General features: G+C 36.1%; 1 protein-coding gene across 2 annotated transcripts in view; it reads right to left on the bottom strand.

The window, feature by feature from the left end:
* The window catches only part of SWT1 (SWT1, RNA endoribonuclease homolog), a 102,380-nt gene that overhangs the window by 80,496 nt on the left and 9,686 nt on the right, over positions 1-12,198 (bottom strand). For both annotated transcript variants that reach the window (XM_018060724.1, XM_005690975.3), the window contains exons 4-7: positions 9,008-9,066; positions 6,005-6,743; positions 1,853-1,912; positions 379-508 (exon numbers count right to left, since the gene is read on the bottom strand). In XM_018060724.1, the coding sequence (XP_017916213.1) occupies positions 379-508; positions 1,853-1,912; positions 6,005-6,743; positions 9,008-9,066 (988 nt within the window). The remainder of the gene's footprint in view (positions 1-378; positions 509-1,852; positions 1,913-6,004; positions 6,744-9,007; positions 9,067-12,198) is intronic.

Here is a 12,198-nt window from a genome sequence, read left to right as displayed (position 1 = left end):
AAATCACAGTTTTACTATATAACTAAGAAATTCATGAATACCTTTGAGGAAATTGCAGTGTTTCTGATCAGTGCTTTACAAACTTGAAACTGTTAAAATTTATGATTAAGAACAAGACTAACAGACTAGTCATAATTCTGATTACTGTCCTTAGGCAAAAAAAAGAAAATATTTCTAACTGCCTAATAATGTGAGATATATAAAGCAAATGATAACACAAATCTTAGACCTGATTCCTATAGCTGAAAGAAATATACCATATTTTATTATTTCAAATGAGCACATTTTAACACTTTCACCTAAATATTATAAAAATTGAACACTGAGAAAACACAGGAGATCGCAAACACAGTCATATACATAAAGTCATATATATACCAGTAGAGGAATGTATATCATGTTCTACCACGTCAATTTCCATACTCATTAACTCTCCTGAAGGTGGAACCTCAGGTAAATCCACACTTTTTCCCACACGAGCAGCATGAAGCTCTTCTACTATCTGCATCTAAATTGCAAAAGACCCGCAAAACAATATTTTAATTATTTTCTCTTCAGATTAGTATGAAAGCAATTAATTCTTAATTCGCTTAATATCAGATAGTCTGTGGAAAGCAAAAACTTTACAAAAATATGGTAAAAAAAACCCCACAGATTTATAAACATATACAAGGTTTACAGGAAAAGAATTTGAAATAGAAGATATATGTATATCTATAACTCAAATCAACTTTGCTATACAGCTGAAACTAACATAACATTGCAAATCAACCATAGTAAAAAAAAAATTTTTTTAAGCTCTTTAAAAAAAATAAAATGGCTCTTCTCTTATTCTTATTACAACCTTAGGCAAATCATTTAAACACCATGGGTCTCAGTTTATCTGCACAATAGGAATGGTAAATATTTGTATCCTTTTGGTACTTTTTGTAAGGATTAAGTGAAAGAACATGAAAAACCTCACATAGGGTCTAATACATAAGAGATAATAAATTAATTCTCCAAAATAAGTTAATTATCATTTCCATTCTCACTTCAAAGTACTTTAGGAGCCTAATATGTTTTTGTCTGGATGATCAGCACTCTTCCTAATTTCTAAGATTGTTAATTAACTATGAAAAACTGAAATCCAGATCTTTATATGGTTTTCATTTAAGGGAAGTAGTTCCCTTATGTATTATAATGTAAAGAAATTAAAGTATAACCTAATTTTAGAGCAGAGGTGAGAAATCTTTCTTCTATCAAGGGGCACTGACCCAGAAGACATAAAAATATAACTGACTGTCACAAATAAAAAGCAATCAGCATGGTTTTAAAGTTTCCTTTAAATAGAAAAACCCAAAGTGTTCTCTGAATCTAATTTTAATTTAGAAGCAGAGAACATAAAATTACATGCAATACTTCTAATAGGTTTGACCAGAAGATTCTAGCTGAGAAATGAAGCAACAGGTAAAAAATAAATATGTATGTTTTCACTTTCATCTTATTGCTAATGAGAAAAATGAGGCAAAAACATTAATATTATACTGTATTTTGGCAAGCTGAGGTATAAGCATGCAAAAACATAACATTAAATTAAAATTAATATTGTAAGCATAGGCTCCACGCTTTTTATTCAAAACAAATTAGAGCTTATTAGAACAAAAAAGGCCAAAAGGTGATTGAATAAATGGAAATACTTTTCCAAAGAATTTTTCAGGACTTCATAAATACTTATATACTGAATTAAGTAGAGACATCACTGTTATTTTCATACTATAAAAGTTTTTATCATCATAATTTTTTGTTAAAATAGGAATCCCCTGTCTTAATTTCATTAAAAATATTCAAAGTAAACAAATATATCAGTAACCTCTTGATCTGCATCTTGAATACTTTCAACTGACACTGAAGAACATGGTGCTTCAAAACTCTGAAATGAAAAGTAATTTTATTAATTAGTTAAGAAGCATACACCAAGAATAAGGTTTTTCAGCTATGGAACTACTGACATTCAGGATCAGACGATTCTTTGTTTTGGGGGTTAACACTCTTCTCACTTCAGGGAAGTAGTTCCCTGATGTATCATAACGTAAAGAAATTAAAGTAGAATCTAACATTAGAGCAGAGGTGAGAAACCTTTCTTCTATCAAGGGGCACTGACCCAGAAGACACAAAAGTATAACTGACTGTCACAAATAAAAAGCAATCAACATGGTTTTAAAGTCTTCTTTAAATAGAAAAACACTAAGCGTTTGGGGTTGTTCCAAGCATTGTAGGATGTTTAGAAGTATCTCTTCCCTTTACCCACTAGATACGTACCTCCCTCCCATCCTTGACAATCAAAAATGTCTCCATCCCTTTGCCGAAACAATTTCAGTGTTATAACAGAGACAGAATTTGATGTAAATGGAGTTGAAGAGAAAATTATCTATACTTCAGTATAACTTCCGGTAAGTTATACTGTTTGGGGGTGCATACTTCAATAAATGCAATAAAAAGAAAAACAATGAACTGAAAAAAAAAAAAAAAGTCTCCATCAAATCAGTTGCCAAATACCCACTAAGAGGCAAAATTGCCCCCACATGAAAAACTGTCCCCAGAATAGAAAAGCCTCATTCTATCAAGTCATGAAACATAGTAGAAATTCTTTAAGATTTACTCATTCATATACATGCCTCCCTAAAAATACTCATATTCTAAGAACAAAACACGCCACCTTAAGAAACAGAAATAACCATGGCAAGGATAAAAAGAATACTGGGCCTTGGTGGTGGGAAATTTTCATCCATGAGTAAATGAACCATTCCTAAAAGTGACATGACAAAACAACAAAAGAAACTTGGAAGATTATTATATGGTTGAGGGAGAGAAAGACTGAAAATGTATAGGTGTTTTATTTTTTGTCTCCCAGCAAAGACTGACGATCTCTCTAATTTCAGTTCTTCCCTGGCACTTTCGGTGAGTGGCTGAGACTTACCCAATCCTACATACAGGTGAGAAGGAACTTAACTAAGCCTCTACTGAACCATATCATCCTCTAAGAATTCGCCAAGACAACATCAAACACACATGTATTTTATAAGAAGCTGGATATAAACTTCAGACTCTCTTTCAGAAAGTGTATCCTATGTTGCTTTGGGAATTGAGCTTCTACCCTAACTTTCCAGTACCAATCTTCACACAATACAACACCACACACGTCACACACGTCGGCCCGTTACAGCCGCACTCTCCCATGACCGTGGGCTCTAAAATGCTTTCTCCACCTGACTTTAAATCTCACTGGAACTTTAGATTCTCTTCCGCTAAGGAGTGCCAACCAAGCTAGAGATCATTATAGAACTTCCTGCAACTTCTGACATTGAAAGTCTTTTCATTCTTTTACTTGGGTCACTACTACCCTTCACTCTCTTTGACAAGTCACTTTCAGTGATTTCAAAAAACTTTCTATCAACTTCAAATCCCTATTATAAAAGAAAGTCTTAGAGGGCATTTAAACTTTGCCTTCCCCCTTCCATGTTTTATTAAGTCCATGGATTGGGATAAAGCCTTCCCTGGAGATGACAAAAGGGAGTAACAACAATGACGGTATAAATGGCTTTATTTGCTGAAATGATTCCAAACTAGAAACCTGATTATTCAGTGGCTCTGTCCTATCTACAAGATAAAAAGCAGTCTTTCCCAGAAGAGATAAAGGGATCCATTGCCTAGACCCTGGCTTCCTCTCCAACTTCCTCTCATATAGATTCTCAGCACATCTCAAGTCAAACTGAACAACATAGTGCTCATGTATGCTCCTGCCATGCAGTTTCACAACTCTGGGCCACTACACAGCTGATCATTTCCCCTGGCAGCACAACACTTCTATTCTTTGCTTTACACATTTTTCAACACCAAGCTTAAGAATCTCCAAGCTTAAGAGAATCTCTTAAGAATCTCTTAATGAGCCCTTCCTTAACTCACTTCCAAATTTATTCTAACACCAGCCAAATTCCCAGGGCTCTAATATTTTCTTCACTGTATCTGAAATTGTATTTGTTTACTAATCTACCTCTCTGGGAACTTCTTGAGGGTAAAAGCATCTTATTCAAACTCTAAATGCTTAATACATAATAACATTTAGATAAACTGATGAATTTCTATCCCCAGAGATTTATAAGAATTAAGTGGGATACCATTTATAAAAGTGGCCTGTAAACAATAAATCTCTAGAATATTAGTTCACAATGGTGAGGGGAGAATACAAACTGAAAAGGATAACAAAGAACTATAAGCCTAGGGAAAAAAAGAAGTCACTTTCTCCTAGGAAAGCATAACAGGATCACTGAATACAAAAAAACACAATTACTTCTTTGTAAACTCATTATTTTAGGAAGACAATTATCCACTGAGGAATTTATGAGGAAAACAAATATAATATTTAAATGATTAGCTACTGTCACTAATAATGTTAATGATAACATATTCAAGATAAGAACAATATTTACTTGCTGCTCCTGTATCTAAATGACTTTCAGTCAGATAAGACTGCTATCAAAGGAATATAAAGAGTTTTAATTCCAATAATTGAAAAGTAATCATGCAAAAATTGCTTCCCCTACAACTTAATATTCATGCTATGTACCTCATTCAGTTTTTATAATAACTCTAAACAGAGAGCAAAAAAGTGTGTAAGATACATCTCATACTGTTCCTTAGATATACAGCACCAGGGGAATACCAAACAATGATACAAAGATGTTCAGTGAACATACTGGAAAACTCAGATTCCTTTCTTGCATTGTACTCTAGAGAATTGGTTATACAGCACAAGAAGAAAACTGAAGCTTTCCTTTAAGAAAGCAATAAAAAGAACAAACTCAATTCTTTCCTTCTTTGGACCTCTTCAAGTTCAGTGAAAAAGAGTACTCTTTCTCAAGCTCTTCTGGCCCCCTTGGTTACAATCCCTCCATTTTTCAAAGGAAGTATCTTGTACAACACTCTATAGTCTTGATACCTAAAAAGAGGTAACCACTGCTGTTTATAAGCAGTCTCTAAATTTCAGAGCTTCTAAAATTCCAAAGTTCTAAAAGTTCTCCTAAAGATAAATAATTTTATTTGCCATAGAAACAAGATTATCACAATTAGGTTTTCAAATTAGCCCACATATGCTGATTTACTGCATAATTTAGAAGCAAAACAGATGTGCCAAGCTTTCTAGCCTAGATCTCTGTATATATAATTCCTTTGTCTGGAACATTCCTGCTTCTCCCATCTCACTCCACCTTGTCTTCACTTGAGTAACTCCTATTCAACCACAGGTCCCTGGTGGCTCAGACAGTAAAGCGTCTGCCTACAATGTGGGAGAGCCAGGTTCGATCCCTGGTCAGGAAGATCCTCTGGAGAAGGCAATGGCAACCCACTCCAGTACTTTTGCCTGGAAAATCCCATGCATGGAGGAGCCTGGTAGGCTACAGTTCATGGGGTCACAAAGAGTCAGACACGACTGAGTGCCTTCACATACATGTTATCCCCTCCAGTAAATCTTACTGAATTAATCCATCCAAGGCCATTGTAATCCCTTGCTATGTGTTCCCATGTAAGGTGATTAAGTACTTGACTTGAGGTGGCTGTTTCTGTACCTCCTCATATAAGAAAGCCTTTGAAAACAATGACTGTGATTGTGGTACCCGGCATACAGGGCACTCAAAAGAATAATTTGTTAAAGGAACAGCTATTTGGAATATTAACCCTGGAATTGTACCTGGAGTTAGAGAAAACTGTCATAGTACTTCTCTGATAGGATTATCTATAACTGCTTCCTCTGTATTTTTACACAGTCCCTTCTATTTTGGGTCCCTGATAGTTGCCAGGATAGTTTCTTAAGGAAGTTGGAATTTACAGAGTAAAATAAAAGAACCAACATACCTTCCTGACTAAACAGAATCTGCCTTTTACAATCACTATCTATAACAGAAACAACTCAAACCTAAGTGTATTTAAACTCTTTACTAAGGTCTGTATTCATTTTGCACTACCTTACCTGGGTTAGGTTTTCACCAGAACTTAAATCATTAATTTCTTGATGCTCATGATATTTTCCTTCCCACTCATGAACAGTCTGCTTATATGTGGAATGTGAAAATAAATATTCACTTCTGTGCCTTGTAAACTTTAATGAAAACTGGGAGGCTTCTGGGCATTCTTTTTTCTCCTGTTTAGTCTTTAACTTGTTAGAACCTAAACTGAAGACATTTTCTTGTACAAGATTCTGGAGGGTATTGCAGGATTTTACCGGGATTTTGAAATTAATCCTTCTCCTTCTAGATTCAAAGGGTTCCTTAATTATCTTGCTGGAATTACAATCCTGAGAAAGTTGGATTCTCTTGCATTTCTCCGAAGCACATTTTTCAGAACTGTCTCTAAATTTATTGTACCTTTCTTTCTTGAATTCCTTCATCTTCTCCCTCTGAGCAAGTAAATGAGGCCATTTTTTTTCACTTGCCTGGCCTTCAGCTTTTGGTTTCACATCTTTGGCCACCTTAGGACAGCTAAAGTTTTTAATTCCATGGTCCAGCTTACTCTTAACATTTGCCAATTTAATATCTTTAACTTGAAAATCTACACATTTACTTATATCTTTCTTAGTTTCATTTGAAGAAGGACTCTGTGTAATAATCTGATTATTATTTGAATATGATGTTTCCTGGAGTGTAACAAGTCCTTGGGATGAAGAATCAATTTTTGGTCTCTTTCTTGGAGGGTCAGTTTCTACATTCAGTCTGTAAAGCAGCACAGAAAATTAGGTAGACATTACAATTAAACATAAGACATAATATTGCACTGTATCATTTTAGTTAGGAAATGAAAGAACTGGCCTGATATGAACTTTATTAAAAGTAAGAAATAACTACATTATTAATAAAGTAGAAAGGATTACTTAATAAATGGTATTGGAATAACTGGTATGTTATTTGGAAAAAAAAAAATGTACAGCTTTATATAACATCAGATGATGTGATCCCAAACAGATTAAACATTCGTGCTAAATAATTATTTCTGTAATTGCTATACTTCATATTAAATACTTAAAAACCATAAAATAAAAAGGGAACATTTATCAGATTTCCTAATAAAGAACTTCCTAAACTTAATAGCAATGGGAAAAATATCACAGAGGAAAACAGTAAATGTAAATGACTACAGTAGTATATTAAAAAATAATAAAATTAAAAGAACTGGGAAATGGCATATGCTACAAATGTGACAGCTTATTAGCCTTAGTAAATTAAAATCTCATCGAACAGTACTAAGGCTCTAGAAAAAGACATGAACAGAAAACCAATGAATTAGAAAAAGGAAATGGTTAATAGACATTTTTGGGAGAAATGTTTGACTTCCCTAGTAGTCACAGATGTGCTAATTGTGATGTACCATTTTCTTCTATCAAATTAGTCAAGATTGTTAAATAACACTAAATACTGGCAAGAGGTTGTTAAATGGACCCTCTCATATGTTGCCAGTGGAAATGCAAAATGATATAACAGTTCCACCAAGGAATTGCATGATATAATTAAGAATTCTGAAAATGTTCTTATCTTTTAACTTCTTAGTAATTCCCACTTTAGAAATCTAAGGAGAAAAAAGCTAAAAATAGACTGAAAATAATAAGATACTCAATTCAGGATTATCTGTAAGAGCAAAAAGTCAGGTACAAAGTAAATGCTAAAATTTTGGAAATGACTAAGAAACATGTCATTCTACCAAATACAATAAACTATCAAAGTCATTTCAAAGGATGTTTATGCAAAATTTTCAAAGACATACAAAATATACTGGTATACTATTAAGCAGAAAACAAGCATGGCATAAATCTGTATACATAAGACCATCTCAACAGTTTAAATAAGCATAATAAACAAGTCAGAAAGAAACATACTAGAATGCTAGAAGCAACAATAGCTAGAGGTGATAATATTTTCCTGCACAATAAAACGAGATATTACTCTGTAGTCAGAAAAAAAGGGGAAAAAATTTGATGAGCCACAATCTATTAATTTATATCAGTAAAGCCCTGAATGCCTTTTAAGCGCCTGTCCTTCTGGACACTGGGAGGCAGTGAAGGACACAGCAAATACAGCCCTTTCCCCTCATTACTTTACTGTCCAGCAGGGGACAGAGAGACCATGAATAACTGACTTCTCAAAGAATTAACTATGGCAAGAGCAAACTATAAACATCTCAGAGTTTCCATAGGAGTTTCACCTGGTTTTATTTTCTTTGCTCTTTCTACAAAAAGATTGCCTATCATTATTTACCTGTTAATAAATAGCAATGAGACAAAACTTTAATAGGACCCTGTTTGGCACTTATTAGCATATCATATAAGATATTAACTGTAGTAAAGAAAAATCAGGAAAACAACAAATGAAAGAAAATTTTAATGACCCTCTAGTTTTCTGAGCATTTTGAAATTCCTATTTGTTCTTCACAACAGTCCTATGTGGCATATTTCATAGCAATCTATACACCATGGTCCATAAGGTCATTAAACAATGAAAACTCAGCATTATAATACCTTTAATTATTCCTACTATTTCCCAAGTTCTCTAGTTGTAGCCACAATCTGTTAAATTAACATGGTTTCAGAGCCATATCAATTCAGTAAGCTACATATTCTCTTCATGGGTAATATGCAAAGATAATTTATCCAAAATGATTAAATCAGCCTCATAATGTCTTCTATTACTGTTATGTCATGAAGTTATGTATCTTGCAAGGGTGTGTCAAAATCAAATTATTTGAGATGCAAATTAACATTTTCGTTGAAAGTAGTATTTACATAGTATAGAATTCTGATAAGATTTTTTATTTCACTCAACTTTTTCTTAAATTTATACAAATATTAAGAAAATCATATCTGTGATTTAGCTATAAATATGTGCCTACAAAACAGCATTAAACAAAATAAAAGATTCTGCAAATCTAAATATTCAGTCTCACAATTCAAAGCTAAAAAATATACCAAGAAAAAGGGAAAATTTACCTTTTCAGTTCTTGTCTTCTTTTCATATTACAGTACAGAATATCTGCAGGATCTGATTTCTGAAAGAAAAAAGGTATTACTTAGGAAATATAAATTGTGAACTGAGGAAAGAGATTGGGAGACAGTATTTTTCCATACCTATATGTTAGTGAATACGTTAGAGACAGCCTGGGACCTGGGACCCTTTACTGTAACTGCTGCAACACTTGTACCTGGACATACCTCTTCTCCAGCAACAGAATACAAAGAAACTATATGAAACTAAAAATAACTGTCTGCACGCTCAGTTGGGGCAAATTAAGACCAAAAAACTGCTACTCATGAAGAGCCAGGAGCAAAAAGCAGGGTACTAAGCATGCCCCCTGCAGTCACCACCACCAGAAGGGTAGGCAAAACACCTCATCCTTCCAGCCCTAAGTCTGTGCACACCCCTAACTTCACCCCATATAACAAGAGAGAGCCAAGATGGCAGAGAGGGAAGGTGCCACAAATAGTGCCCTTACCAGATGCTGGTGGCAACCATGACACCCAGGTGGACAGGAGGAACCTCTGAGCAATATACTAAGGGGTAGAATATAATGGGGAGCGAGCGGGAAGAAGCAGAGGCTAGCGGGACCAGTGCCCTTGAGGAGCAGCTCGGGGAGAGGAGTTCCCAAGCCTTGAGAGGCACACTTACCTCAAGGGGATCAGTGGGGACAGGGAGAGACCCTCAGAGGTCAGAAGATCAGGGGCACGTACCTGGAACCTACTCAACCCTGGGAAGCCTGCTGAGGCCGGGGGCCTGATCCTCTGTACTCTGAGGCCAGAAGCATTCCAGAGCCCCTCCAGGCCCAGCTGAGCTCAGGCAACCTGCACCCCACCCCCACCCAGGGCCTTTATCTGCAGCATGGGCCCACCCCCACCTAAGCCCTGCCCCGCAACAGCCAAGACTTTTTCCAGATTTCGTTCTCTTCTCTTTTTTTCCTATTGCAGTTCTGTTTTAGCTTCCAGTGGTTGTTTCACTTCTATCTTTATTTTTCCTAATATATGTGTTAGTTTTTAAAATTTCACTTTTTGTTGCTGTTGTTGTTACTCTGTGAGGCTTCGTGGCTTGTAGGATCTCGGTTCATGGGCCAGAGGATGGGCTTGAGCTCCTAGGGTAGGAGGGCTGAACCTGGTGGTTCTAACAGAGAACCACAGACTCCAGGGAATATTAATTTGAGTCTCTTGTAGGGGCAAGGACTTTATATTAATATAAAGTCTCTTGGAAGTCCACATCTCAACACCAAGAAGTAGCTCTACCTAACTGCCTGCAAACTCCAGTGCTGGAAGTGAAGTAAAAGTCGCTCAGTCATGTCTGACTGTTTGTGACTCCATGGACTGAAGCCCACCAGGCTCCACTGGATTCTCCAGACAAGAATACCGGAGTGGGTAGCCATTCCCTTCTTCAGGGATCTTCCCAACCCAGAGATCAATACTGAGTCTCTTCCATTGTAGGCAGATTCTTTACCTCTGAGCCACCAGGGAAACCCAAATCTCAGAGCAAACAACTAGGAAGACAGAAGCACAGTCCCACCCACCAAAAATATGTGACAACAAAAACCCAAGTTACAAACAAACAGGCACAATAAAAAGCTACAAGACCAAACAAATGAAGAGGAAATAGACAACTTACCTGAAAATAAAAAATTTATGATAGTAAAAATGATCCAAAAACTCAGAAAAAGAATGGAGGCACCGATCAAGAAAATACAAGAAATGTTTAAGACTTAGAAGAACTAAAGAATAAACAAACAGAGATGAACACAATAACTGAAATGAAAAATACACTAGAAGGAATCAATAGCAGAATAACTAAGGCAGAAGAATGAAAAACGAAGACAGAATGTGGAAATAACGGCCAAGGAACAGGATTTAAAAAAAAAAAAACTGAAAAAAATTAAAGACAGACCCAGAGAACTCTGCAACAACACTAAATACACTAACATTCAAAATACTGGGTCCTAGAAGAAGAAGGGAAAAGAAATGGTCTGAGAAAATATTCGAAGAGATTATAGTCAAAAACTTTCCTAACATGGGAAAGGAGATAGCCACCCAAGTCTGGGAAGTACAGAGAGACCCATGCAGGATAAACCCTAGGAGAAACACACCAAGACACATACAAATCACACTAACAAAAACCAAATACAAAGAAAAAAATATTTAAAACAGCAAAAAATAACATACAAGGGAATTTCCATAAGGGAATCGATCTCTCGGTTGATTTTTCAGCAGAAACTCTGCAGGCCAGGTCAAAGTGGCAGGATATAGTTACCGTGATGAAAGAGAAAAATCTACAACTAAGATTACAGCCAGCAAGGATCTCATTCAGATTTGATGGAGAAATTAAACACAGACAAGCAAAAGCTAAGAGAATTCAGCACCACCAAGCCAGCCTTACTTACTCAAGGATTTTAGCCTTCTAATTAAGTTAGTGTCCTTGGCTCAGTGGTAAAGAATCTGCAATGCAAGAGATGCAGGTTCGATCTCTGGGTCAGGAAGATCCCCTGGAGAAGGAAACGGCAACCTACTCCGGTATTCTTGCCTGGGAAATTCCACGGACAGTGGAGCCTGAAGGGCTACAGTGCATGGGATCACAAGAATCGGACTCAACTTAGGGACTAAACAAAGCCAGCCTGCAAAAGGTGCTAAAGGAAATTCTCTAGGCAGGAAACAAAAGAGAAGAAGATGACCCACAAAAGCAAATCCAAAACAACTGCTACCCACTCTAGCATTCTTGCCTGGAGAATCCCCATGGACAGAGGAGCCTGGTGGGGTACAGTCTATGAGGTCGCAAAAAGTCAGACAGGACTGAGCAACTAAGCATGGCACAGCACCATTTACAATAGCCAGGACATAAAAGCAACCTAGATGTCCATCAACAGATGAACAGATAAAGAAGATGTGGTACATATATACAATGGAATATTACTCAGCCATAAAAGGGAACTAGATTGAGTCATATGCAGTGATGTGGGTGAACCTAGAGTCTGTCAAACATAATAAAGTAAATCAGAAAGAGAAAAACAAATAACATACACCAATGTATATATATGGAATCTAGAAAAATGGTACTGATGAAACTATCTGCAGAGCAGGAATAAGGATGCAGACGCAGAGCACGGACTTAAGGACATAGTGAGAGAAGGACAGGGTGGGGCACACTGAGAGAG

The sequence above is a fragment of the Capra hircus genome, chromosome 16 (genome assembly GCF_001704415.2).
Source record: "Capra hircus breed San Clemente chromosome 16, ASM170441v1, whole genome shotgun sequence".
In the NCBI taxonomy this organism is placed as follows: domain Eukaryota; kingdom Metazoa; phylum Chordata; class Mammalia; order Artiodactyla; family Bovidae; genus Capra; species Capra hircus.
Note: the sequence above shows the minus strand (reverse complement) of the source record. Positions and strands in the feature narration are given on the sequence as shown.